Here is a 26,104-nt window from a genome sequence, read left to right on the forward strand (position 1 = left end):
CAAGGCTGGTAGGTAGTTAGGGTAGAGTTGGAGGCAGAGAAGGTTGAGCTGTGTTGGAGTGGGCAAAAGAGAGAGTGGTGAGTGTAAGGAAGCTTAATGATGGCCTATTTATATTTATGCTCTACAGAAGAGTGGGGGCTGAATGGGTTTTGGATATAGAAAGATCAAAGGCAAGAGAACTTGGTCTTCATCTAAGCCAATGGTTTCCAACGGCAAGGACTATTGGTGAATGGAAAAGAAGGCATGCATTGTGGTTAGGGGTGGTGGGTATTCCTATGCATGCCTGGAGTATTTTTATCTTCTGAGGAAATTGGGAATTGTTGTGGGTGATTTTTAAGGTGCACTATAGAAATAAAACTTGGGATAAATTGGACATGTTGAGATTAATGGTGTGGTTGGAATAAAACTTCAATTTGCAGTGGAGTAGTATGATCACATAAGGCCAAGGTCCCCTGCAGAAATTTTAAGCCAAGATCCCCTGCAGAAATTTTCTCCTCATGGCAAAAGTTCAGAGGTTGCAAGAAGGCCCGAACCCTGAGTAGTTTGGAAATGCATTCCCTTTGCTGTTTGTTGGATCATTTGGAAAGAAAGGAATAAAAGGCTGTTTGAGAACAAATTCTGGAACATTGAAATTGCTGGTGGTGCTCATTGGCAAGACAGTGGCGGACTGGGTGCAAATCCTTCCTGAATTTGTACAAGTTAGCATAACAGATTTGGGGGATAGATTTTGGGATGTGTTTGAGTTACAAGCTTGTAATTCTGATGTTTTGAGCTATAGTTTCCTGGTGTTACCTTGACACCAGATACATCTTTGCCTTCTATTCTTATTGTTAATACTAGTGGTGTATCTTCTGGGAATTCAGACTTATTGGGGAAGTGTTGGGGTCCTAGTGTTCCTTTTACTAATTTGCTAAGTTAGGTAATATTTTTGGGTGTCATGCCTCTACTCCTAGATCCTAGATAATTAATTCTGGTCTATTTAACCATACACTTGGTATGGCTTTCTACTTTGTTTTAAGTTATGCTCTGGTAGGGACAAAATCACTACAGCATACAGATCTCAGACTCCAATATTAGGTGTGGGTGAAGTCCAAGTAACTGATGGTGTCTCTCTTAGTTTTGTTCCTCATGTTCCCTAGCTTCAAACTAACTTTGTTTTGTTCTGTTAGTTCTTTCTCAAAAAATCTAAACTGTTTTTACTTTCATTTCAAATCATTGCGTTTATTGGACTTGAGCATAGGGAAGATGATTGGAAGTGGAGGTGAAGTTAATGGTGTCTATCTTCTGTTTCAGCCTACTCAGTAGATTTTGGTAGGAGCATTACTCCTTATAGTTTCTTTAGTCCAATAAAGTTATGACATTGTTGTCTTGGCCATGCATCTTTTGTGTGATTGAGTTCCTTGTTTCCTAGTTTGTTTCAGTCTTGTTCTAGATAAGATATTCAGTGTGAAGTGTGTCATTTATCCAAACATTTTAGAACTTTTATTTTGAGTAATAAAATAACTATTCCTTTTCATTTTGTGCACACTAATGGTTGGGAACCTTATTTTACTCATTGTTTCAGTATTAACAAATATTTTATTTTATTTGTGGATGATTTTTTCAAGGTATATATGGCTGTATTTTATGAAGAACAGGGAAAAAATACTACAGATTATAAGAATTTTTACAACTTGGTGGAGACTCAATAAGGAAGAAGAATAAAAATTCTATGGTCTTTTAATGCCAGGGAATACCTTGAACTCCAGATATAGTCCTTTCTACTAGAGAAATGTGCTCTTCATCAAACTTCGTGTATTAGTATACCTTAGTAGAATAACGTTACAGAGAGAAAAAATAAACTCATAGTGGAAGCATAAGTGTCCATATATTTTGTAATATTTCCATTTCTATGGATACCAATACCATAATTTTCAAGGTGCCAAGGTGAGGCTAAGTGACTATGGGGCACCCAGGTGCCTAGTCAGTAGTCACCTAGCGATGAAATCTATAAATAGGAAGCCTACATATTTCTACCCCTCATGAGCTAGTATTTTGGTTTTATACATTAACCTACAAACCTCTAAACTAACTTTTGTGCTTGTAATTCTTGCAGTCTTGCTTAAGCATGCAAAACAGAGGGATAGCCCCTGTTTTAAACCAAGAAAAGAAAAATAACTGAGAAGAAAACAGGGAGGAGGAGCCCCGGTTTTAGACGAAAAAAAGAAGGGGAATAAAAGTAGGTAGTAGAAAAGAAGGGGGTCGACCCCCTGTTTCAGACCACCTTCAATGAGAGAAAAAGGTGAAAACTTTTCAGGTAAATGAATAAGAAAAAAGGAGGCAGAGTCCCTCTTTCAGACCACTTTTGAAGATGCAAAAGGTGAAGAGATTGCAGGAAAATGAAGAAGCAAAGAAGGGGGCGGAACCCCTGTTTCATTCCAGAAAAGATGGGAAAAGACAGAAAAAACACCAACAAAAAGAAAGAGAAAAAAGCAGAAAACGAAGAGGGTAAGAAGAAGAATAAGTGGTCTAGGGCAGACTGAAAAATGAGAACAAGAATAAGTGGTATAGATTTCCTTATTAGTTATGCAGCTACAAGTTGGAGTTGGACTGTGTGTGAAACAAACCTGACTGGACACTTCTTGCTCTTCAATTCGATTCTGCCATTAAAACCCTAGAAGATAAAATGTTTGCTAGTATTCTTCTAATAAAAAAGGTGACAATATGTGATAGGTTCTGTTATAACAACTAAAACTAACCAATAAAAAAATATTTGCAGCAAAAAAACAATATAAAAGATATTAAGTGATCAAATGTTTTAATGTGTTTTGCATCTAGGCACCTGCCTTGGAGTTAAGCACCTAATCACCTAGGCGTGTGCCTTATACAAATATTATATGGCATCTGGGCAAGATGAAGTTTGAAAACTGCTTAGTCGCCTAGGCATTACCTTGACAACTATGACCAATATGGAATATTTCTGGTGTAAACATACTCCTAGTGAAGACTGCTGGTGCTATGTGAAGCACAAGAAATTGTATTATAACATAAGTTGGCAATAATATTGTATATATGTGGAATGGTAGTATTATTGGTCACCAAATGCACATGAATACCACTTTGAACCAGCTTGAAATTCTTTTTAAACTTGAAGTTAAACCTTAATTTTTGTTTTTGTAATGGATTAGTTGATTGACCTATTAGAATCATTTGCACATTGTGTAAGTTTAAGTTTTGCTTGAACTCACCCTGTCATGTAGTTTTGACTCTTAAAAAGTTTATAGGACATCATTGTTGAATTGTGAATCTTGATCTATAGTCAGGATAAATAGCTGTGTATATGAAAGCACTGCTGTAAGCCTGTTATAAAAAAAAAAAAAATCCAAGCACCACAGTATGATATATTATTTGTGTGTCTGTGTAAATATCTTTAGATATTACTGATACTTTTTGTGCCATATTGTCTTCAATGCTTTTTCCAGGTATGTTTTAACCAAGTTATTTTTTAATTATTTTTGTAGATTAATGTGACTATATATGATTGGGATATCATTTGGAAAAGCACAGTTCTTGGTTCTGTTACTGTTCCTATTGAAGGTGAAGTTCAAACTGGAGCAGTCTGGCATACACTAGATAGCACATCTGGGCAGGTGATTAATGATAATATTGTTTGCTTTGTACATTTGATTATCTTTGTTAAATTCATGAGGATCTCTTTTTCTCTGGCTAAACATATAGTTTTCTCTTTCAGGTTTGTCTCCATATCAAAACATGTAAACTTCCTGTGAATTCTTCCAGGTAACTGATTTGTTGAATTCTGGAGATTTTATTCTCTCTCAAGATGAATGATGTTCTGGAGTTTTACCATCTGTTCTTTTTTATTCCAAGTTGAATAATCTTTTTCTATCTCAAGAAACTGAACATTTGTAGTATTTATCCCTTGGGTCACTAAACTCTCTTCTGGCATGTCTACTTTAGAATGCAATTTTGTCTTTTTGATAAGTTGCCTTAGTTTACTTCTTTTTTTCTTGCCATAAAGTAGCCATAATTCCTTTAATAAGATGAAGTAATGCCTCAATCAAAAGCATGAGTGATAATATAAAAATATGCATGAGTACATATGTGCAAGAAAAAATATACAACTGACCATCTTTAGTTTACTGATGAACTGGATCTAGTTATGCTGTTCCATTTATTTTCTTTTAACATGTCTGTTTTAACTGAGCATTCCTTCTGACTTTTGCTGATAAATGAAAGTATGAAACTATGGACTTATAAACAGGGTTTTGAATGGCTTTGCTGGAGCCAATGCTCGAAGAAGGATTTCTATTGATAAACAAGGTCCTACTGTGGTTCATCAGAAACCTGGGCCTTTACAAACTATATTTAATTTACTTCCTGATGAGGCAAGTTAATAAAATTATTATTTTAAATCAGTGCTTTATTGTTGGTTAGTTAAGTTTAATCTTATCCCATAGGTGTGAGACCACTGAGTGCTTTAATGAGTTATTATTCATTCAGGTTGTTGAACATAGCTATTCATGTGCACTTGAGAGATCATTCTTGTATCACGGTCGTATGTATATCTCTACATGGCACATTTGCTTCCATTCTAATGTGTTTTCTAAGCAAATGAAGGTTAGCTCATCTTTCTTTCTTAAATCTGGTGATTAATACATTTTCATTGATCCATTATTGATAAAGAAGATTGGACCTGGTAGCTTTACTCCAGATATGTTGCATTTGCAAGCACATGCTGACAATGGGTTTGAAAATTGTAGCGCTATGACTTCTAACATTTACAACTAAAGCTTTCAAATACTAAAGTTGATCTTGTACAATATACATGGGCAGCATGCACAAACACGTGCTCACACACAGGTGAAACTATAAGCTGAAAGAGAAGCATACAAGTGGTATAGATAAGAAATACAATGTTAGGAAACAAGACAGAATGAGTTATCTAAGAATTGATGAGGGCATTCTATTACTGAAATAACAAGCGATAATAACAACATCACTCCAATAAATCTTTGGCACATTCATCTGGATAAGGGGGGCTATGTTACTTCTGGTAGATGGCAGTTTTTGCGTTCAACCACACCATTTTGCTGTGGTGCATCAACACACGAAGTTTGATGTATGATTCCATGATCATTATAAAATCAGTAAATGGTGAAGACATGTATTCTTAGCATTGTCAGATTGAATAACACAAATAGTAGAGTCAAACAGGGTTTTTATTTCCATAAAGAAAGACTTGAACACAGGAAATATTTTGGACCTCTCCTTTAACAAATCTAACTAGGTAATTCTTGAAAAATCATCAACAAAAGTAACAAAATACTTGAACCCCAAATAAGACACTACAGGACATGAACCCCAAACATCTGAATGAACTAATTGAAAAGGTTTAGACACATGACTCATGGCTCAAGGAGGAAAAATAAGTTGATGATGCTTGCTAAGCTGACATGTATCACACTCAAAACTAGTGTTGGACAGAATCAAAGAAACCATGACATGAAGACTTTGCAATGAAGGATGACTCAAAACTAGTGTTCAACTCCACCAATCTGCCTCTTCTTCTTTAAGTCCTCAAACACACAATGAGAAGGAAAAAAAGGTAATAGAACAATTTAGTGATTTTGTAGGCTTACTCATAGACATAAGATTAAAAGGAAAGTGAATGAGAAAGACAATTGGGATGTTGGGTTGACATGTCCTATGCTAGATACCAGGGATTTATACCTATCAGCAAGAAGTTAATTTAGAAAAGGTAGATGAAGTACCTAATGCGTGATCAGTAGCTCTTTGAGTCAATGACCCATAGAGATGATGATGAGGTAGAGAAGACAGGTGGAGCTAATACCTAATGCATGGGCAAGAGTAACAGTGGAGGGTGAGGCTGCAATTAACCGATTATATTCTTCCTTGAAAATAGTCATTGTCTCCCCATATGCCTGGTTGACTGTAGCAACTATCTGTGGTTGGGATTGTGATACATCATTTGAATAGGTGACCTGGTTGGCATAACTTCCTAGTTTCTTCAATAGACGACAATACTCCACAGTATGCCCCTCACGATAACAATGTGAGCAGAACCAAAGTCTATAGAATTCTCTACAATAGCCAATAATATGTCCTTCCAACCCATAATGTACAAAATCTAGTATTTTTTTTTGAAGGATAAAAGATAAATTTATTAAAAAAAGAGATTACATGAGAAAGGTGACAAGAGATCACACGAGAGAAAACAAACACTAATAAACTTACACCCATGGCTGCCTAAACATAAAATAAACAAGACAAAAGACTTCACATTAGTCGACGTCAGACAGCTCCAAACTCAAAAACCCTAATCAGAAACCGTACACCCAATCTCCTTACATTTCCTCCTCAATACTTTCCTCTTCTCCGTCAATTTATTCATCCCAGCACTCACCCCTATTCTTGAATCCTAGTTTCTTCAGCCTCTCTTCCAACCTCTTTTTCTCAAACACCTTAAAAGCCTTCTTAGCGAACTCCTCGCCACCCCAAAAAATAAGTTGAGACTTTTACCAATCTTGACTTCTCTGTTCTCTCTCAAACAATTTTCTTGATAGGAACTCTACTAGATCTCTCCTACTCGAGACTGCTTTCAGCCAATCTCACTTCAGAATTGATAGCTGAATTGTTTTCTTCTTCCACCTGCTGAGCACCTGGGAATCCACCTCCCCAAGCTCTTCAAAAGATGATGCTAAAACCTTCCCCCCTTCTTTTATAAACCTTTTTAAATTTTTTTGTCGGTCCGACACCAACCAAACCGCGTTTTAACCGAGGGAGTACCTTGGTTATATGGACAACGCGAGAATTCCTAGCCTCGTATGGTTTATTGGGAACTTCCTCAAAAGGAGTAACTGGTCTAACTCTGTTGCCTTCCTTCTCCCTAGGTCCACACCTATCCTACCACCACCTCTTCAAAGACGGTCACTGCTTCTACCACACCTAAAACTTTCTCAATCTCCTCCTTCCTTCCTTCCCAAATCCATGCAAAAACTACCAGTCATCTCTTCCTTATATTGCTGTCAGACAGTATCATTTTTATTGTCTTAGGTAGGTGAGCAACAAACTGTGTCCGAACCGACATTACCTTCTTTGGCAACTCCTGAAAAGTTTCCTGAGTCGGCCACGACAGCCCCTTTCCAGACCTCCTTATCAATTTTCTCCATCCTGACCATCTCTTCTCTACTATCCTCATTTGGGCTACTGGACAGAGCTTTAAACCCCTGAGAAGTTGAAGATTGAGTGCCAGCAACCTCTATTAGATCCGCTCCTTCAATTTCTGCCACAGGTTTCTTGCAGCAAAGAGGTGCAATCTTGTCTAAACTTCCTTCAATTTCCTGACACAATCGCTTCCTGAGTTCCCCTCCACTGCCCTCGTCGAAACTTTCTTTTCCCTTTTTTTGAACCTAAAAGACAATTCCCAGCAGTCTTCCTTTTCCCTTTGGGTTGCAGTTGAAAAGGGCTTGCACGAAGTTTTTGTCCATCGTTTTGGATGTTTAATCGAAGCTGAACTCCACCTATTCCACTTTAGGCCTGATGCACCTACCCGCTTCTTTTCTTTTGATTTTCGAAAGTGGGCCCTAGTTAATCCAGAAGTCAGCTCCTCAATAGAAAGCAACAAAGCCATTCCAACTCCATCTGGCCCCGACCCCTTTTGAATTTGATCTACCATGTGTCCTTCAGACTCTTGCTCCCTCCTGCTACATTAACTTCTAAGGCACATGTGCCACTTTAATTACTTCTTTAGCCAACTCTGAGTGGTCCCCACTACTCAATAACTCTATCGAAATCTCCACCGAGTCGGCCCTCTTTGCCTTCCCAATGTCTCAAAACTCAAACAGCCCCAACCCATTGACCCCACTCTTATTATTAGCAATGTTTATTCCAAAAATGCCATCACTTTTAATCTCTGGCTCTACTTCTGTTTGGAGCCCGACCGACTTCCTCAACTTCGAACCAGTCGATACTGAGGTATTTCTCCACTCCTTCCATGCAGCCGTGTTTTCTACAATATTTCCATGTTTTCTAACTATCGTATGTAAATATTGTAAAAATTATAGAATAGGGAAACATTGTAAAATATGCAAACACATTTCTTAAAATTATTGTCTTGTTCCAAATCATTAAACAAAGCTAAGAAACTAAGGTTATGAACAAAAGAATATGTTTTGAAATTGCCCTATAAACCTTAAAATTCAAAGCTTCATGATAGAATGAGTAAGCAAAATTTAAACTCATAGAAAATGTAAATGGTTGTAATAGATCAACCAAATAATCAATTACACAAACAACAACTAATATTTAACTTAATGTTTGGAATGAATATTGAGCTAGCTCAAAGTGGTAATCATGTAAGTTAGGTGGACAATAACATTGTTACTTTACATATCTACAATATTTTCACCAACTTTTGTTAAAATACCATCTCTTCTACTCCACATAGTACTGGTAGTGTTCATTGGGGAATATGTCAATTCTAGTAAAATTTCATGTCGCTACCCATGGAAGTGGAAATAGAAATATGAAAACTATCTCTTGTACTCCACATGGTGCTAGTAGTGTTCATTGGGGAAATGTCGATTTCGGTTATGTTTTGTGTCGCTACCCATGGAAATGGAAATATGTCATGGAAATATTAGGAAAATTAGGGACATTTTAAACCATAACCATCACTAATCACCCAGAATCTCCACTGGACTCAGTTTGATCCCCTGTAGTGACAACCTTCTAGAAGAAAGCCTAATCAGATTGATGGTAAAAATGGGCCCTAATCTGGTCTCCCTCTTGTTACGTGCTCTGATACTATGTGATATGATGCAGCAGAGCTATAATGTAGTTTGAACCAGAAAAGAAAGGTAGAAAGGAGAGAAGAGAGGAGAAGGGAGGAGAGGAGAGTCTTGGCAATAAATCCGATTGAAATATGAGGAAGTAGAGAAGAGTAGAGAAGAAGAGAGAAGAGAAGAAGAAAGAAAGGAAGAAGAAAAGGTTCAGAGCAATGGAACAGTACTGGTGGCGCCAGATTCTATTATATTATATAGGGCAGCAGAAATAAGAAGGGAAAAGACTCTTGTGCCCCTGCTGTAAGTGAGTACAATAATAGAAAATAAATAAAAGGCTTTAACTAGCCAAACATACCCTAACACAAATAACTAAATTATTTCAACACTCCCCCTCAAGTTGGAGCATGGATGTCAATCATGCCCAACTTGTCACACAAGTCGTTGTGCCACACATGATGAAGACCTTTGGTGAAGATATCTGCAATTTGTTCTTCTGAGCTGACATATGGAGTACACACTTCTCCATTTACAAGTTTCTCTCTAATAAAATGCTTGTCCACTTAATGTGTTTCGTCCTATCATGCAGGACAAGATTAACAACAATATTGATGGCAACTTTATTGTCACAGTAGAGTGACATAGGGTTGCTCACTACAAAATCTAGTTCACCTAACAGATTTCTTATCCACATGATTTCAGCAACCCCATGAGACATTTCTCTATATTTTGCTTCAGCACTAGATCTAGCCACCACACTTTGTTTTTTACTTCTCCATGTGACCAGGTTTCCTCCTACAAAGGCACAATACCCAATGGTAGACTTTGGGTCATCAACTGCTCCTGCCCAATCAACATCGGTATATACTTCCACCTTTAAGTGTCCCTGTTTTTGGAACAACAAACCAACTCCGGGAAACTTCTTGAGGTATCTAAGGATCTTCTCTGCAGCTTCAAAGTGAGTTGTCCTAGGATTGTGCATGAACTGACTAAGGACACCCACTGCATAAGCAATACCAGGCCTGGTCATAGACAAATACAAGAGTCTTCCTATGAGTCTCTGGAACTTTTTCACATCTTTCAAAAACTCTCCCTGACTGTCTCCCAGCTAATGATTAGATTCAATTAGTGAGTCAATTGGTTTTACCCCCAACTTGCCTGTATCTTCTAGTAGATCTAGTACATATTTCCATTAGGAAATAAAGATGCCCTTGTGAGAGCGGGCAACTTCAATTCCAAGGAAATAACGTAAGGGGCCTAGATCTTTCACTTCAAATTGAGTGGCTAAGAATTTTTTTAGTCTCCGTATTTTAGCCTCCCAATCTCCTGTGATCACTATGTCATCTACATACACAATTAAAGCTGCAATTTTCCCTTCACCTTTTTTCACAAATAGAGTGTGATCTGACTAGCATTGTTTGAACCCCATCTTTTTAACTACTAAGTGGAACTTACTAAACCAAGCCCGGGGTGATTGTTTCAACCCATATAAAGATTTTTTTTAACCTGCACACTTTTTGTTCACTACCTTTGGCACAAAAACCTAGAGGTTGGGTCATGTACACTTCCTCTTCCAAGTCACTATTCAAGAAAGCATTTTTGATGTCCAATTGGTGAAGTTCCCAGTCAAGATTTGCTACCAATGAAAGAAGAATCCTAGTAGAGTTTATCTTGGCTATTGGAGCAAAAGTCTTAGCATAGTCCACTCCATATACTTGTGTAAAACCTCTTGCTACCAGTCTAGCCTTGTACCTTTCAATAGTTCCATCAGCCTTGTGTTTCACTGTGAACACCCACTTGCAACCCACTGGTTTCCTTCCCTTCAGGAAGATCCACCAACTCCCAAGTGCCATTTTGGTGTAATGCATCAATTTCTTCCTGCATTGCATCTGTCCATTCAGGTTTAGATAAAGATTCTGCCACATTCTTAGGAACGGGGACACTGTCCACAGAAGAGAGGAATGCATGGAATGAAGGTGAAATGTGATCATAGGACACAAAATTAGAGATAGGATGATTAGTGGTACAAGATCTAACACCCTTTCTCTTAGCAATAGGAACATCAAGATCATTGATGACAGGGAAATCAACATTGAGAGGAACAGTCATATCAATAGGAGCAAGTGTACTTGGTTGATGAGAAGGATCTGTCTCTGGCGGATCCAATGATGTTGGTTGCATAGTGTCAGGTTCCGTGGCTCTTGAACTCTGCTGGATTTTATGGCGACGATGAAAGACACAGAATGGAGGAGGATCGGGTAAAGGAAGTAGTTGAGTTTGAGCCGCCTGTTTCTCCTCAACCCTACTCTCCCCCTGAGGAGAAACCAAAAAGAAAGATTGATTCTCAAAGAAGGATATATCAATGGAGACATAGTACTTGCGAGAGGTAGGATCATAGCAACGATACCCCTTTTGATATAAAGGGTAACCAAGGAAAACACAAGGAATAACCCGAGGATCAAGCTTACCTCAAGTAGGGGACAAGTTATGGACAAAGCAACGACACCCAAAAACACGCATCGGAATGGTGGATAACGGAGCTGTAGGAAACAAAAGCTGATGTGGGGCTTTATACTCTAGTAACCGAGATGGCATACGGTTGATGATGTATGTAGCACACAAAACTTTATCCATCCAAAAATGTTTTGGCACATTCATCTCTAGATCGCATAAGGTAAACCCAAGTGTATCTAGAGTAATCATCAATCAAGGTAGTGAGGTACTTATATTCAACCTTATTGAGTAGAGTAACAGGGCCCCAAGCATCAGAATAAACAATATAAAATGGAAATTCAGATCTTTTATTTCTCAAAGGAAAAGAACTTCTACAATGTTTACTCATCTGACATGTCTGACATTGTAATTGACTCACTGACAAGGACTCAAACAACTTTGGGAAAGTTGAAAAACAACCCTTCGAAGTATAGGACTGTGTAAGATTAGATGAGAAACTAGAAAAGGCAAACAACTGAAAAGATTGGTGAAGATGGAGAGAGAGAGCTGGCGACAAGGAGGGTTAGAGGATGAGAGGTTCGAACTAATCTCCCCCTCTAACACTCTAATACAATTTTATTAAGTTAATTCTTGAATAATTACGAGAGGCCCTTGGTTGGGCAAGAAATTACAAAAACACAACATAGAAGAGGATGGGCCCATTATAGAAAAGAACATAAATATAACATAGAATAATAGCCTATGGGCCTTTCGGCCCATCTTCTCTACACTCCCCCTCAAGCTGAGCATAGATGTTAATCATGCCCAGCTTGCTAGTGTCATGCTGAAGCCTTGCCTTGGGAATGCCCTTGGTGAGAAAATCTGCCAATTGTCCTTCAAAAGTGATGAAGGGAAGACACACTTCACCCGAAGAGACTCTTTCTCGAATAAAGTGTCTATCAACCTCAATATGCTTAGTTCTATCATGTTGTACTGGGTTGTGGGCAATGTTAATGGCGGCCTGATTATCACAGTACAACATCATTGGCTTGTCATACTCAATCCCAAGTTCCTCCATCAATGACCTTAGCCACAACGGTTCAGAGACTCCATGTGCCATGGCCCTGTATTCTACTTTTGCTGAGGATCGACCCACAACTGATTGTTTCTTGCTCCTCCAAAAGACAACATTACCAGCCACCACACTGTAATACCTTGAAGTAGATCTTCTGTCATCAATATTTCTAGCCCAGTCAGCATCAGTATAGGCTTCAAGTTTCATATGACCATGCTTGGTAAACAAAATTCCTTTTTTTGGAGAGCCTTTCAAAATACACAGAATTCGTTTTGCGACCACCATATGAGTATCTCGGGAGCATGCATGAACTGGCTAATACAACTGACAGCATATGCAATATCTGACCGAGTCATGCATAGGTACAAGAGTTTCCCAAGAAGTCTCTGAAAGACCCCTTTGTCTTCCAACAATGTTCCATCTGAAGCAGAAAATTTGTTACTCATATCAATAGGAGTTGCGGTTGGTCTAGCACCCATCTTCCTAGTTTCAGAAAGCAAGTCAAGGACATACTTCCTTTGGGAGATAAGGATTCCATCCTTGGATCTAGCAACTTCTATGCCAAGGAAGTATCTCAACTCCCCCAGGTCCTTAATCTCAAATTCTGTACGAAGGAAAGACTTAAGAGCACGAATTCCTGAAGCATCATTACCAGTCACAACAATATCATCAACATACACAATGAGATATACTGCCAGAGATTCACTTCTCTTCACAAAAATAGTATGATCAGACTGTGTCTGAGCATAGCCGAAGTTAACAAGAGCTGCTCTAAATCTCTCAAACCATGCTCTAGTAGATTGTTTGAGGCCATAAAGGGACTTCTTCAATTTGCATACCTTTCCTTGCATATCACTTCCGTACATTCCTGGAGGGAGAGACATATAAACCTCCTCATGTAAGTCACCATTCAGAAATGCATTCTTTACATCCAACTGATATAGGGGCCAGTCAAAGTGAGCTGCCAGAGATAAGAGAATCCTGACAGATGTCATCTTAGTAACATGTGCAAAGGTCTCCAGATAGTCAATCCCATACATCTTTGTGTAGCCTTTTGCAACTAGCCTGGCCTTGTACCTCTCAATAGTCCCATCTGCCCAATATTTAATGGTAAAGACCCACTTGCAACCAACCGGATCCTTCCCTTCAGGCAAATCCACCACTTCCCAAGTATCATTCTTGTGTAGGGCATCCATTTCAGATTTCATGGCATCTCTCCATTCTGGAATCTCAAGAGCTTCTGACACAGACCTGGGAATAGGATTAGAAGCAATTGAAGAGAGATAAGAAAAGTTTGAAGGAGAAGGCAGACCATAAGAAAGGTGTTTTGAAATGCAGTGTGCAGTGTACTTTTGTTTTCCTTTCCTAACAGCAATGGGAACATCAAGATCCGGGAAAGATGGTTCCAAAGGGGTTGAAACAACACGTGTTGTCTCATCTGTGATTGGAAGTGCATGAGGCTCACTTGTTGGAGGGGAAAAAACCTGCTCATTCCTGGATCTTTGCCTTTGATACGCCTTAGGATTGTGGGTAGGACGAGGAGGTAAAGAGATAGGAACACTAGGACAAGGAGAATGGAGTGACTGATCCTCCCTTGATTCATTTGGAGAGGACACAAGCTCATCATGAGACTCAACTGGGACAGGGAGAGGAAGAACAAACACTTGTGACAAACTCTCCCCTTGTGGACAATGTCCTTTCTGAGAGGAACCATAAAAAGGAGAAAATTCATCAAAGGTAACATCCATTGAGATATATCGAGTGCCAGTCTTTGGATCAAAACAACAGTAACCCTTTTGTGTGGGGGAATAACCAAGGAAGATAAACTTGTGGGCTTTTGGTTCAAATTTATGTCTCTGGGCACTTGGAATGTGTACATAACAGGTGCAGCCAAACACACGAAGAGGAATAGGAAAGAGGTCGTTGTCTGGATGAAGAAGACTGAAGGGGGATTTAAACCCTAGAACCCTGGATGGCATACGGTTTATGAGGTAGGTCGCAGTGAGAACAACATCACCCCAAAATCTTGTAGGAACATTGAGGCAAACAAAAGGCTCCTTGCAACTTCAATAATATGTCTATTTTTCTTTTCAGCAACTCCATTCTATTCAGGGGTTCTAACACAGGAACTTTGATGAATAACCCCCATGTTAGAGAGATACGAGGATAAGTTCTTCTCAAAGTATTCTTTTGCTTTGTCAAATCTGAAAATTTTAATCCTGGTATAAAACTGGGTTAAAACATATTCATGAAATTGCTTCACAAGTCTTGGAACTTCACGAGATTTCATTAGGAATATCCAAGTGAATCGAGAAAAATCATCAATAAACATGATGATGTATCTATAGCCCCCCATAGAGGATAAGTGGTAAGGCCCCCACACATCAGAGTGCACAATATTAAAAGGAAAAGAAGATCTTTTATTGCTCAAAGGGTAGTTGTTTCTACAATGTTTTGATAACTGGCATGATTCACAATTAAGACTGGACACACTGATTCCCTTGAACAATTCGGGGAATAGATGACTTAAAGCAGAAAAAGGCAAATGACCCAAACGACAGTGACTCAACATAATTCGACTGGCAGGCTTTGAAGAGGTAGAACCAAAAGCAGCATTCCTAGGCTGATCAAGGCATTGTCTAGGAGTATCGAACAAGTATATTCCATTCGCTTCATGGCCACTCCCAATCACTTTCCGAGACTCCAGATTCTGAAAAACACAGTGGGAAGGAAAGAAGGTTACACAACAATTTAATGACTTGGTTAAGCTACTTACAGATAACAAATTTGTATTTAATCTAGTTACATGAAGAGTGGAAGGTAGGAGTAAGGAGTCTGTTGCCTTGACGGTTCCCTTGCCAGAAATAGAGGCAAGAGAGCCATCGGCTAAGGTGATTTTATCAATACCAGGGAGCAAATCATATGAAACAAACAAAGTAAAAAGGTTGGTCATGTGATCAGAAGCACCTGAGTCATGATCCAAGGGGTCTTAAGATTACCTGAGGTGGTTGCATGATTAGGAGAGGCTCTTATACCTGAGTGAGCAAATGCAAGGTGGCTAGACTTCCCGAAGGGTTGGAAGATGAAGTTACACCTTCGAGATGACTGATCATCTTTCCAAATTTTTCATACTCAACTTTCATGGCCGCCAACTGTGCACAAGCTGACTCAACTTCAGTATCTGTACCAGTGGCTACATTTGCACTCCTTGTCTTTCTACTATCATGTTTCTTCTGGAATCGAACAGGAACAAGACCGAGATGTAATTTCCAGCACTTGTCTTTGGTGTGCTTTGGGTTTAACCCCTTTCTTTCCAGCACTCTACCATCACATACAACCTCCTTCTTTCCAGAGCCACTAGGAGCCCCTACAACTCCTTTGGGTTTAACCTCCATTTTTGCAAAGTGATCACTAGTGCCAACCCCTTGAACCTGTACCTGTCTTTTGCTTTCTTCACTACTAACCAAAGCATATGCTTGTGACAATGAGACACTTTCCTTGGATAAAATATTTTGTTTTGTGATGTCATATTCAGGGTTTAGTCTAATTAGGAACTCAAAAACCCTGTTTCTTTCAACTAATTTCCTATTGGTTTCTGCATCATTGGAAGTGTCCCAAGTCACAACCTCTATTAGATCAATTTCTTGCCACAGAGATTTCAAGGTTGAGAAGTATACCGCAAGGGATTTCTCCCCCTGTCTTAAATTCTTCACATCACTCCTCAATTTATAGGCTTTGGCTACATTTAGTTTATGGGAGTAGGTTTCTGCAACACTATCCTAGATCTCCTTAGCTGAGTTCATCCATAGATAATGTTGACTAATCTGTGGCTGCTTTGAATTCACGAGCCACCCAACAACGGTGTAATTCTCTTGCATCCATTTATCATAAGAGGGATCATCTTCTAGGGGAGCCTTCTTGCTCCCGGAGATAAAGCCCCACTTTCCTCTACTACAAATACAAATTTTCACAGATTGTGACCATGCCAGATAGTTGGTTCCATCCAATTTAACTATGGTCACATTCAACAAAGTATCTGCTGGGGTTCCCAAAGCATATACATATTCAGCAACATTCTTACTCTCAATATCTGATGAGTCCATCATGTAAAAACTTCAATTAGGGTTTCGGTCAACTTCTACTAGTGCACTGATTGTTGATGAACTCCGATTGGGTTAAATTGGCAACAAAACACAGCAACTCACAAGGCCAGTTCAGACCTGACAGCCGTGAGAACCAAGCTCGGTGACAACTCTTTCAAGAAGAAGAAGGCCTGATTCAGCCTTCAAGAGATAAGTAGCAGACCTCCAAACACTGTGTACCCGATTGGAGTAGCTTACTAGTTAGGAATTCCAGGTTCCCAACAATAGGTGCCTTAAAGAGAGCAAAACACAATCCAAAGTAGAGGGGCCTTTTTACGAACACTATGTATGCAGCAGTGAACACCCCACTGTCACCAAGTAAGAACCACTTCAGGAGCAGTCCGTATAGGTCCAAGAAGCAACTGAACTGAAGTAGGAACTCGCGCCATTGAGTCCAAAAAGGTTTCGGCCACTTGACAGTCCAACAAATCAGGTTGACCACATCTGAACAGCTGAACAGATTTAGAGGGGTTTCGAACACTCTAACAGTCCCCCCAAATCATAAATATAACCCAGAAATAACTGAAGCAACTTACAATTTTATCAATCTCTGATTCGAGCTCCAAATCAGGTTGAACAATCCTTCTCTCTGATTCTTCCTGGTCACTGAACTATTTTCCAAGCGATTAGAGTCTTGGGCACCCTCCAATGACCTCCAAGAATCAGGCTAATGAGTCTAAACTTCCAGCCCTAGAACACCCTCATGCAGTCGGCTGGACTATACCCACATGAGAGCCACGCCAAGCTCAGGCCTGCTCGGATACCAGGTTGAAAAACAGCCCTTCGAAGTATGGGATATGTAAGACTAGATGAGAAACCAGAAAAGGCAAACAACTGAAAAGATTGGTGAAGATGGAGAGAGAGAGCTGGCGACAAGGAGGGTTAGAGGATGAGAGGTTCGAACTAATCTCCCCCTCTAACACTAATACAATTTTATTAAGTTAATTCTTGAATAATTACAAGATAGGCCCTTGGTTGGGCAAGAAATTACAAAAACACAACATAGAAGATGATGGGCCCAGAATAAGGCCCATTACAGAAAAGAACATATATATAACATAGAATAACAGCCTATGGGCCTTTCGGCCCATCTTCTCTACAGGGAACGTAACTTTTAATGACTCAAAAGAAAGATGACCAAGATGACTGCCATAAATAGGCTTGACTCTCACTGGACAAACTCATGGACTTTGTAGCCACAAGACCAGCTTTATTCTCCAACACGTAGAGACCATCCACCATTTACCAATCGTCTTCCTCGAGGCCAAATCCTGAAACACACATGAAGACGGAAAGAAAGTGACTGAACAATTCAAGGAGTGAGTTATACTACTAATGGACAACAAATTTATAGGTAATTTCGGAACATGCAGTACATTAGAAAGGGTAAGGCCGAGTGGGAGAGGTATGGTACCTTGGCTAGCTATGGTAGAGAAAGATCCATAAGCTAGTCTCACCTTATCTCTCCAGAGAGAAGGTTATATGTCTGAAATAAATTTGATTTACCGGTCATGTGGTTTGAGGCTCCGGAGTCAATAACCCAAGGAGAATCAGTGGCAGCGTTACTTGATGTAGACGCGAAAGAGGTAGGGGGAGTAGGACCAGAATCCATCTGGCGAAGAGTCCTACCATACAATTCCAAATGGTCACGAAAGGAGTTGATAATTTTTTCCTTAGGGTCAAAATTGGGATGCCTCTCCTGAGTTACCAATGGACTAGTCTCTGGAGATGCCATATTAGCTGAGTTATACTTTTTCTGATTCTACTGACTTGGTTTCTTGCTCTGGTCAGGTGTTGACTTCTTACCCAAATCCTGTGCCCATTTAGGTTTTCCATGGAGATCCCAACATGTATCTCTGGTGTGTCTTGTCTTCTAGCAGTGAGTGCACCAAAGTTTACTCTTATCATCTGTTCTCTTCTGAGAGTTAGCTTTCTTAAAAGCACCTCCAACATTTGTATCTAAATTTCCTTGGACAGTTAGGGCAAATGACTCCCCTTCTACACAATTCCTCACATTTCTTCTACTCTCTTCTGACTGCACTAAGGCATACACCTCCTGAACTGATGGCAAGTCTTTGCTACCCAAGATCTGCACCCTGATGGACGATATGAAGGATTCAGCCCTAGGAGGAAGGCAAAGACCCGTTGCTGAGATACAAGTGACTTGTATGCCTTTGCATCTTCATCACACTTCCAATTCACATTCTGGTAGTGATCAAGTTCTTTCCATATCGATGTCAAATCAGAATAGTACATCGAGAGACTCTCTCCCCTATTTGCAAGTAGAGGATTCAACTTGCAGTTGGTATATCTTGGCATAGTCTCTTTGCTTTGAATATGTGGACTTTGCTTGTTCCCATATCTCACAAGCAGTTTCAGCCCACATAAAAGTCTTCCTTACCTATGGCAGCATGGAAACCAAGAGTCATGACATCCCCATTATTATTCTCTTGGTTCCACCTATCATATTCAGCACTTCCGTTCTTCGGTTCCTTCACTCTCCCATTGATGTATCCTATTTTCCCCCTAGCAGTGATGTAGAGTTTTATTCCCCTAGACCATTCAAGGTAGTTCAGACCATCAAAGGGAATAACAGCCATGGGAAAATTCATATCCATTCCCCCACTCACTCCATTGTGGCTCCCTGAAATCTCTGAAGTAGCAGAATTCTCAGACAACATGGTAAACACAAAGTTTTTTTGCTCTAAACTGTCAACTTAGGGTCCCTCCTTATATCAACAAAAGCTCCACACAGAACAATTCAGTTCTGGACTTAATCTGAGCACAAAAAACAGCACCAATTTCCAAAGAAGAACTATGACGAGACTGATTTTCAGATCTGCATGAGGAACAGTCCCAACCTACTGGTTTTCCAGTAAGTTCCACCACAGCATTAATCAATAAGAGAGATCTTAACACACATGAAATCAGACTAACGAGCAGAGAAAACAGGTCATCTGTGACCCACAGTCACCTTTTCACGTGTTTAGGATCACACGATCCAACAAATAAAAGAGGAATAACCCTCTCAAAAGTCTGCCGACATTTAGTGGTTTGGATTCATTTGTTCTCCACTTGGTACACGACCGAGGAAAGAAATAAAAGAAGAAAGAAAACTTTAGGGTTGTACCAGTTGCCGATCTGATTTGATCAACCCAGATTCAATCCTCTGTTCTGCCCAGATTCAGCAACTTGAAGAGAAAACTTGGTTGCCCAGATTCAACAACCTTGCTTTGATACCATCTTGGCAATAAATCCGATTGAAATATGAGGAAGTAGAGAAGAGAAGGGAAGAAGAGAGAAGAGAAGAAGAAAGAAAGGAAGAAGAAAATGTTCAGAGCAATGGAACAGTACTGGCGGCGCCAGCTTCTATTATTATTATATAGGGCGGCAGAAATAAGAAGGGTAAGGACTCTTGTACTGGCGGCGCCGCTTCTGTAACTAAGTACAATAACAGAAAATAAAAAAAAGGCTTTAACTATCCAAACAGACCCTAACACAAATAACTAAATTATTTCAATAAGAAGAGAGAAGAGAGAAGAGAGAAGAGAGAAGCTGCCAATCTGTTTAGAGAAGGATTAAACTGTCTTAATCCTGTCTAAGAAGTCGGCCCGGCTTTATATTAATAATAAAAGAAATCTGAATTACAAATACACCCCTGTTTATGATAAATAGTGGACTGGAGTGTCCATAAAATAACATAAAAAGACTTCTCTATCCTGCCACCCAATACACCCAGAAAGACTATTCTTTCTTAACACCTAACAAACAAATCAGAGATACAACTCACTCGTTATGGTGATTGCACATAACGAGTGCCATCACAAACAGCCCAACCTGTAGAGCAACTGCTTTAATCAATAGAAGCATAGACCCTGATCACATGAATCCCCAACCCGTAGAGTGCCATCACAACACAAAAAAAATTGAAGCAACTGCTTTAATTAATAGAAGCATTGACCCTGATCACATGAATGCCCAACCCATAGAGTGCCATCACAAACAGCCCCCAACAAAGAAGAGGTCGTGAGTCGTGGCAAGAGATGTAGGCTATACCATTGTTGTGTGACCATTCATATATTGTGCCCTTAGGAGGCAACCCTTGGGATAGTAGGTTTTGGAACCCTATTGTTGAGAAGTGTGCTAAGAGGTTGACTGCCTGGAGAAGGAACTATTTTTCTTTGGGAAATAGAATAGTTCTAATAAAATTTACTCCCTCTGTCTTTAGAATGCCCCAAAAGGAAGTACTCAAGGTTGAAAAGATCATGAGAAACTTCTTGTTGGAACCAAGAGAAGATAGAAGGGATCACTTGGTCAATTGGGGAATTGTTTGTAAAACGAAAGACAAGGGCAGCTAGGTATAGGCAACTTAGGAAAGAAGAACTTAGCTTTGTTGGGCAAGTGGTTGTGGAGGTGGTTTCTAAAAAGGGAGAGATTGTGGCATCAGGTAATAGAGAGAATACATGGACAGACTTGCAATGGTTGGGATGCAGAGTGTCGGTTCGGACAACTTCGGCCTCACCTTGAAGCCTATTCATGGAATCCTTCCTCAGTTCTGAAGTCACATTAGGTATGATGCTTGTATTGGAGACAAATTTCTTTTCTAGGAGGATGTTTGGGTTGGTTCTTCCTCCTTAAGGTATCTCTTTCCCACATTGTATTCTGTTTCCCTTCTTAAAAAGGAACTTGGTTGGGTATAAGTTGGGACCTGAGATTCAGGAGAGGGTTGAGAGATCACGAATTGAATTTGATTTCTTCCCTTTTTTTGAAGATAAATAATGAAAAGACTTTATTGCTAAAAATAAAAGATAACTACAACTTAAATGTGGTGACAAGAGGTCACCCCCATCACGCTGCAATAATACAAGAGAAAATAAAACAAAACAGACTTCAAAGAAAACAAGGAAATACATTAGGACTTCTTAAGAATTCAGAGAACACCGAAAATCATCCCTGAAGTCTTCTTTCTATAAACCTTGAAATTTTGGCAGTATCAACACCCAACCAATGACTGAAGAACTGATTTGTGCCACCGCCTTGAAATTCTGGCAGTATCAGCTCCAAAGTCTTCTTTCCTTCCACCACCTGATGTCTGCAACTGGCGGATTAATTTCTAATGGTTGTAGTTTTGACAGCAGATCCAAACATTCTTCCATCTCCCCATAGAGAAAAGGCCCTCTAAAGTTTGGAGTCCAAACCACAGATCCATTAATTATTTCATAAAATTCAGAAATGCACTCCCTTCCGACCCAAACTGTATATCATTGGACATATCTCACAAAAATTCTCAGTTCCCGACCAATCATCCTCCCACAACCTAATGCTAGACACACTCCCCACGTTCCAAGAATATTGAGGAACCACCAGAGAGTTGAAACTCATTATCCCTTTCCATACACAAACTCCGTAAGAGTGTCTCACTTCCTTTGAAACCCGCCCAAAATTCACCACTCCATACTTACATGCCACCACTCTCCTCCAAAGTGCTTCCCTCTCTCTTCCAAACCTCTACACCCACTTCCCCAACAAAGCTTTGTTGACAACCTCCACCCTTCTCACCCCAAGACCCTAATGCAGGAGCTAAAGAATCAAATTTAGAATTTTCTTAAAATTTCTGTATTTTTGTATATTTGGACAGTATGGGTGTTTTTGTCATTTTAACTAGTCTAGTGTGGGGCCTAGGCTATAACATCTTGTTCATCTAGTTGAGTAGGGCTTATCTTTCAATTTTTAGTTTATTTGCATTAGTAGATAGAAAGTTATTGTGTTTTTTGATGCACAAGACAGAGTGGCATATTTTGTAATTTTGGTGAACAGTATTCCGGGCCACACAAGTCGCTTTATAAATAGATGTATTCTCTTCTTTTTGAGGCTAATGAATGAATGAAGATTTCTTAAGAGCTCTCTTGTTGTATGGAGTGGCTCCTACAAACCCTAGAGAGATTCTAGGACCCCTTGGAGTGATTCCTTGGGATTTCTCTCTTTTCTCTTTCTCTACCATTTCTACTCTCTCTTCCTCTCTCTTTCTGTCTTGTGTTAGTTTGTTCCAGCCCTACTGCATCGGACCCCCTCCATTTTAGACTTACACACCACCTCCCACTTGACCAATTGAATTTTCTTTTTTTCTTTTTTTTTTACTTTTCCAGCCCTCACATTCCACAGAAACTCCCGTTGAAATCTTTAAATCTCCCCATCACAGCTGTTGGAGCCTTAGTAGTCTTAATGGCTTCTTTTCTTGTGCCTCTTCTCCTCTTTGTCCTCTTCTCCCATCAACCTTTCCCTTAGAAAGAAATTTGGTGTAAATCTTTCCTTCTTAAGTTTTAGGCCTTTTGTTAGTGTATCATGGGGAGATGAATACGTTGGACTTATTGCAAAAAATAAGCCCCTCTCAGTGTTTGTCCCCTAATTGGTGTACCCTCTGCAAAGGCAGTTGTAAGAATTGTTACCACATTCTATCCTGTCCTTTTTCTGCAAGCATTTGAGAAAGGCTTTGTTATCTGGTTATGGGTGGAACCTGCCTTTGCAGATAAGTAATTTATTCAGTCCTGCTACCTTTGTATGGCCCGAGAAGAGAGGAAGGATTCTCTGGGGATGTGCTAGAGCTGCAGTGATATGGACAATTTGGGTGGTGAGGAATGCAAGATTCACTAAAAAGGAAAGGGATGAGGCAACAGTAATAGGTTGAATTATGCATAGGGTTATACAGAGGCTAAAACTATTGACATCCTTTTCCCTTTCATATGGAGATATTGGAAAGAAGTGGCTAAAAGTTTAAGATACAAGGTCAAAGCTCATTCAGATTAGAGACCACGAGCAAAGGGTTTCATGAAACTGAATTTTGATGGGAGTTGCCGAGGAACCCAGGACCATCAGGTATAAGGGGAGTATTCTGAGATAGGGATGGACTTATTACTGCCTTATATTCAGGACCAGCAGGGATTGGTGATTCCATTATTGCAGAATTCCAAGCTGTGCTACAAGGTGTACAGATTGCTACAAATCTGTACAGAATTCCATTAATTATTGCAGGGGATTCTAAAGTAGTGGTGGGATGGTCGAAGAATCCCAGAACAGCTTTGTGGATGCTTGGAGAGGCTCTCAAGAGATTTTAAATGGCGGACTTCTATACGGGTAGCTGATGGCTTAATTAAGCAAGGGGTGAATAGGAACCAGCTCTTGTGGGTTCAGTTGTAATTTATGTTTGAGGTGGATGCAGCATCTCACACCTCTTGATGGGATGTATTTTTGATGTACTTCTTCTGCCTTTTTTATTTAATAAAGTATCTTTTATTGATAAAAAAAACAATAAAAAACCTCAACCATATTGCAACTTTCCAAAACCCTGGCATAGGCAACCTCAAATTTTCACTTATCTGAAAATCACTGATTGGTCTCCTTTAATATCACAATTTTTTTTCTTGGATTATGGAAGATGTTTCGAATGCTGCTACAGTAGTCCGAACCCGGAAGAGAAGGAAGGAGAAGAGAAAGAAGAGAAGAAGAAAGAAAATAAAGGTTTATCGAAATCTGTTGGATTACCCCTACAGTTGACCCCCTTAATCTTCATTAGATTCTAATGATCTTTACAAAGACAAAAATGCCCTTACTTAAGTGTGGGGCAGTGACTCTAATAACACTGCCACATGAGCAAGCTACTTAACAAGCATAAGAAGACTAAACTACCCCTATTCGACACACTTTAACACTCCCCCTCAAGCTGGAGAATATATGTCATATAATCCCAGCTTGTTAGATAGATAGTTCACTTTCCCTGAGCTTAGAGCTTTTGTAAACAAATCTGTCCACTGGTCATTAGAGCCCACATGTTCTATATTTATCTCTCCAGCAAGGACTTTCTCCCTCACAAAGTGGCAATCAACCTCTATGTGCTTTGTTCTCTCATGAAAGACAGGGTTGGATGAGATATGGAGTGTAGCTTGGTTGTCACAGTACAATCTCATAGGTTTATCCATGTGACATCCAATTTCTTGTAGGAGTTTCCTCAACCACACTAATTCATAGGTAGTGTGCGCCATGGCCTATACTCGGCTTCAACACTGCTTCACTGCTTCTGGCCACAACCGCTTGCTTTTTACTCCTCCATGTCACAAGATTTCCTCCAAGAAATGTGCAATAGCCTGTAGTAGATCTTTTGTCAGTCATTGAGCCTGCCCAGTCTGCATCGGTATACCCAACTACTTCAAGTTTTCCTCCTGATCTATACAATAGCCCATGACCTGGAGCTCCTTTCAGATACCTCACAATTCTAAGGACTGCATCCCAGTGAGGTATACGAGGGTTTTGCATGAATTGGCTCACCACACTGACTACAAAGGAGATGTCGGGTCTTGTGATAGTCAGATAGTTCAGCTTTCCCACTAGTCGTCTATACCTTCTAGGATCTTCAAATACTTCTCCTGTATCATTACTCAACTTAACATTTGGTTCCATAGGGGTCTGCCGGTTTTGCACCTAACAGTCCTGTTTCTTCCAATAGATCAAGAACATATTTTCTCTGGCACAGATTTACACCTTGTTTTGACCTAGCAACTTCTATTCCCAAGAAATACTTTAATGTTCTAAGGTCTTTTGTTTGAAAATGATTTTGCAGAAATACCTTTAGTTTGCCAATCCCCAATTTATCACTACCAGTAATGACAATATCATCCACATAGACTACTAATAAAATCTTCTCAACTTCTGAGTCATAGCTGAACACTGATTGATCAACCTGGCATTGCTTCATTCCAAAACTCTTCACCACTTCGTTGAACTTTCCAAACCAAGCACTTGGAGATTGTTTCAACCCATAAATTGCCTTCTTCAGTTTGCACACCGTACCATCTTCCCCCTGAGCAACAAACCCAGGTGGTTGCTCCATATATACCTCCTCCACCAGATCACCATGGAGGAAGGCATTCTTTATGTCAAGCTGAAAGAGAGGCCAATCATACATAACTGCCAGGGAGATTAGTACACGAACAAAACCAATCTTAGCCACCAGAGAGAATGTCTCCATGTAGTCTACTGCATACAACTGTGAGTAACCTTTAGCAACGAATCTGGCCTTCAGACGCTCTACACTACCATCTGGCAAGTATTTCACAGTATACACCCATTTACAGCCCACAACATGCTTACCAGGTGGGAGAATAGTAAGTTCCCACGTTTGATTATGTTGAAGAGCAGAGAGTTCCTCCTCCATTGCCTGCCGCCATCCAGGTGAACTAAGAGCTTCTTGAACATTGTTAGGTATGGAAATAGAGGACAAAAGTGAAACAAACTAGCGATGTGAGGTAGAAAGACGAGATAATGAAACAAAATTGGAAATGGAATGGAGGGTAGAACTGCGTTTACCTTTCCGTAAGGCAATGGGTTGGTCAAGGTCTGAAGGTTCAGCAATAGGAGCCATGAGAGGATCCGCAGATGAGGTAGAAGCTGGAGGAGGGGCCGGTGTTGTTGACGTGTATACACTTGTCGGATTAGTGGTTGTTCGATGGTGATCTGCACTGGATGAGGTGATGAGTCTACTTCCACAACAGCATCTGGAACTGAATCACTGACAGGAAGAGGAAGAGGAAGTGAGGGTGAAGACAAGGATGCATCAGGACTTGAGAAGAAGGATACAGACTCAAAAAAGGTGACATCAGGGT

The 26,104-nt window shown here is 39.9% G+C and overlaps 1 protein-coding gene across 2 annotated transcripts in view; it reads left to right on the forward strand.

Annotated features, from left to right (window-relative positions):
- LOC148845952 (C2 domain-containing protein / GRAM domain-containing protein) overlaps positions 1-26,104 on the forward strand; it is a 115,251-nt gene that overhangs the window by 10,154 nt on the left and 78,993 nt on the right. For both annotated transcript variants that reach the window (XM_088956130.1, XM_088956131.1), the window contains exons 5-8: positions 3,501-3,629; positions 3,731-3,777; positions 4,262-4,385; positions 4,501-4,617. In XM_088956130.1, the coding sequence (XP_088812256.1) occupies positions 3,501-3,629; positions 3,731-3,777; positions 4,262-4,385; positions 4,501-4,617 (417 nt within the window). The remainder of the gene's footprint in view (positions 1-3,500; positions 3,630-3,730; positions 3,778-4,261; positions 4,386-4,500; positions 4,618-26,104) is intronic.

This window comes from Nelumbo lutea, chromosome 7, assembly GCF_056320005.1.
Source record: "Nelumbo lutea isolate HS-2025 chromosome 7, American lotus-T2T, whole genome shotgun sequence".
In the NCBI taxonomy this organism is placed as follows: domain Eukaryota; kingdom Viridiplantae; phylum Streptophyta; class Magnoliopsida; order Proteales; family Nelumbonaceae; genus Nelumbo; species Nelumbo lutea.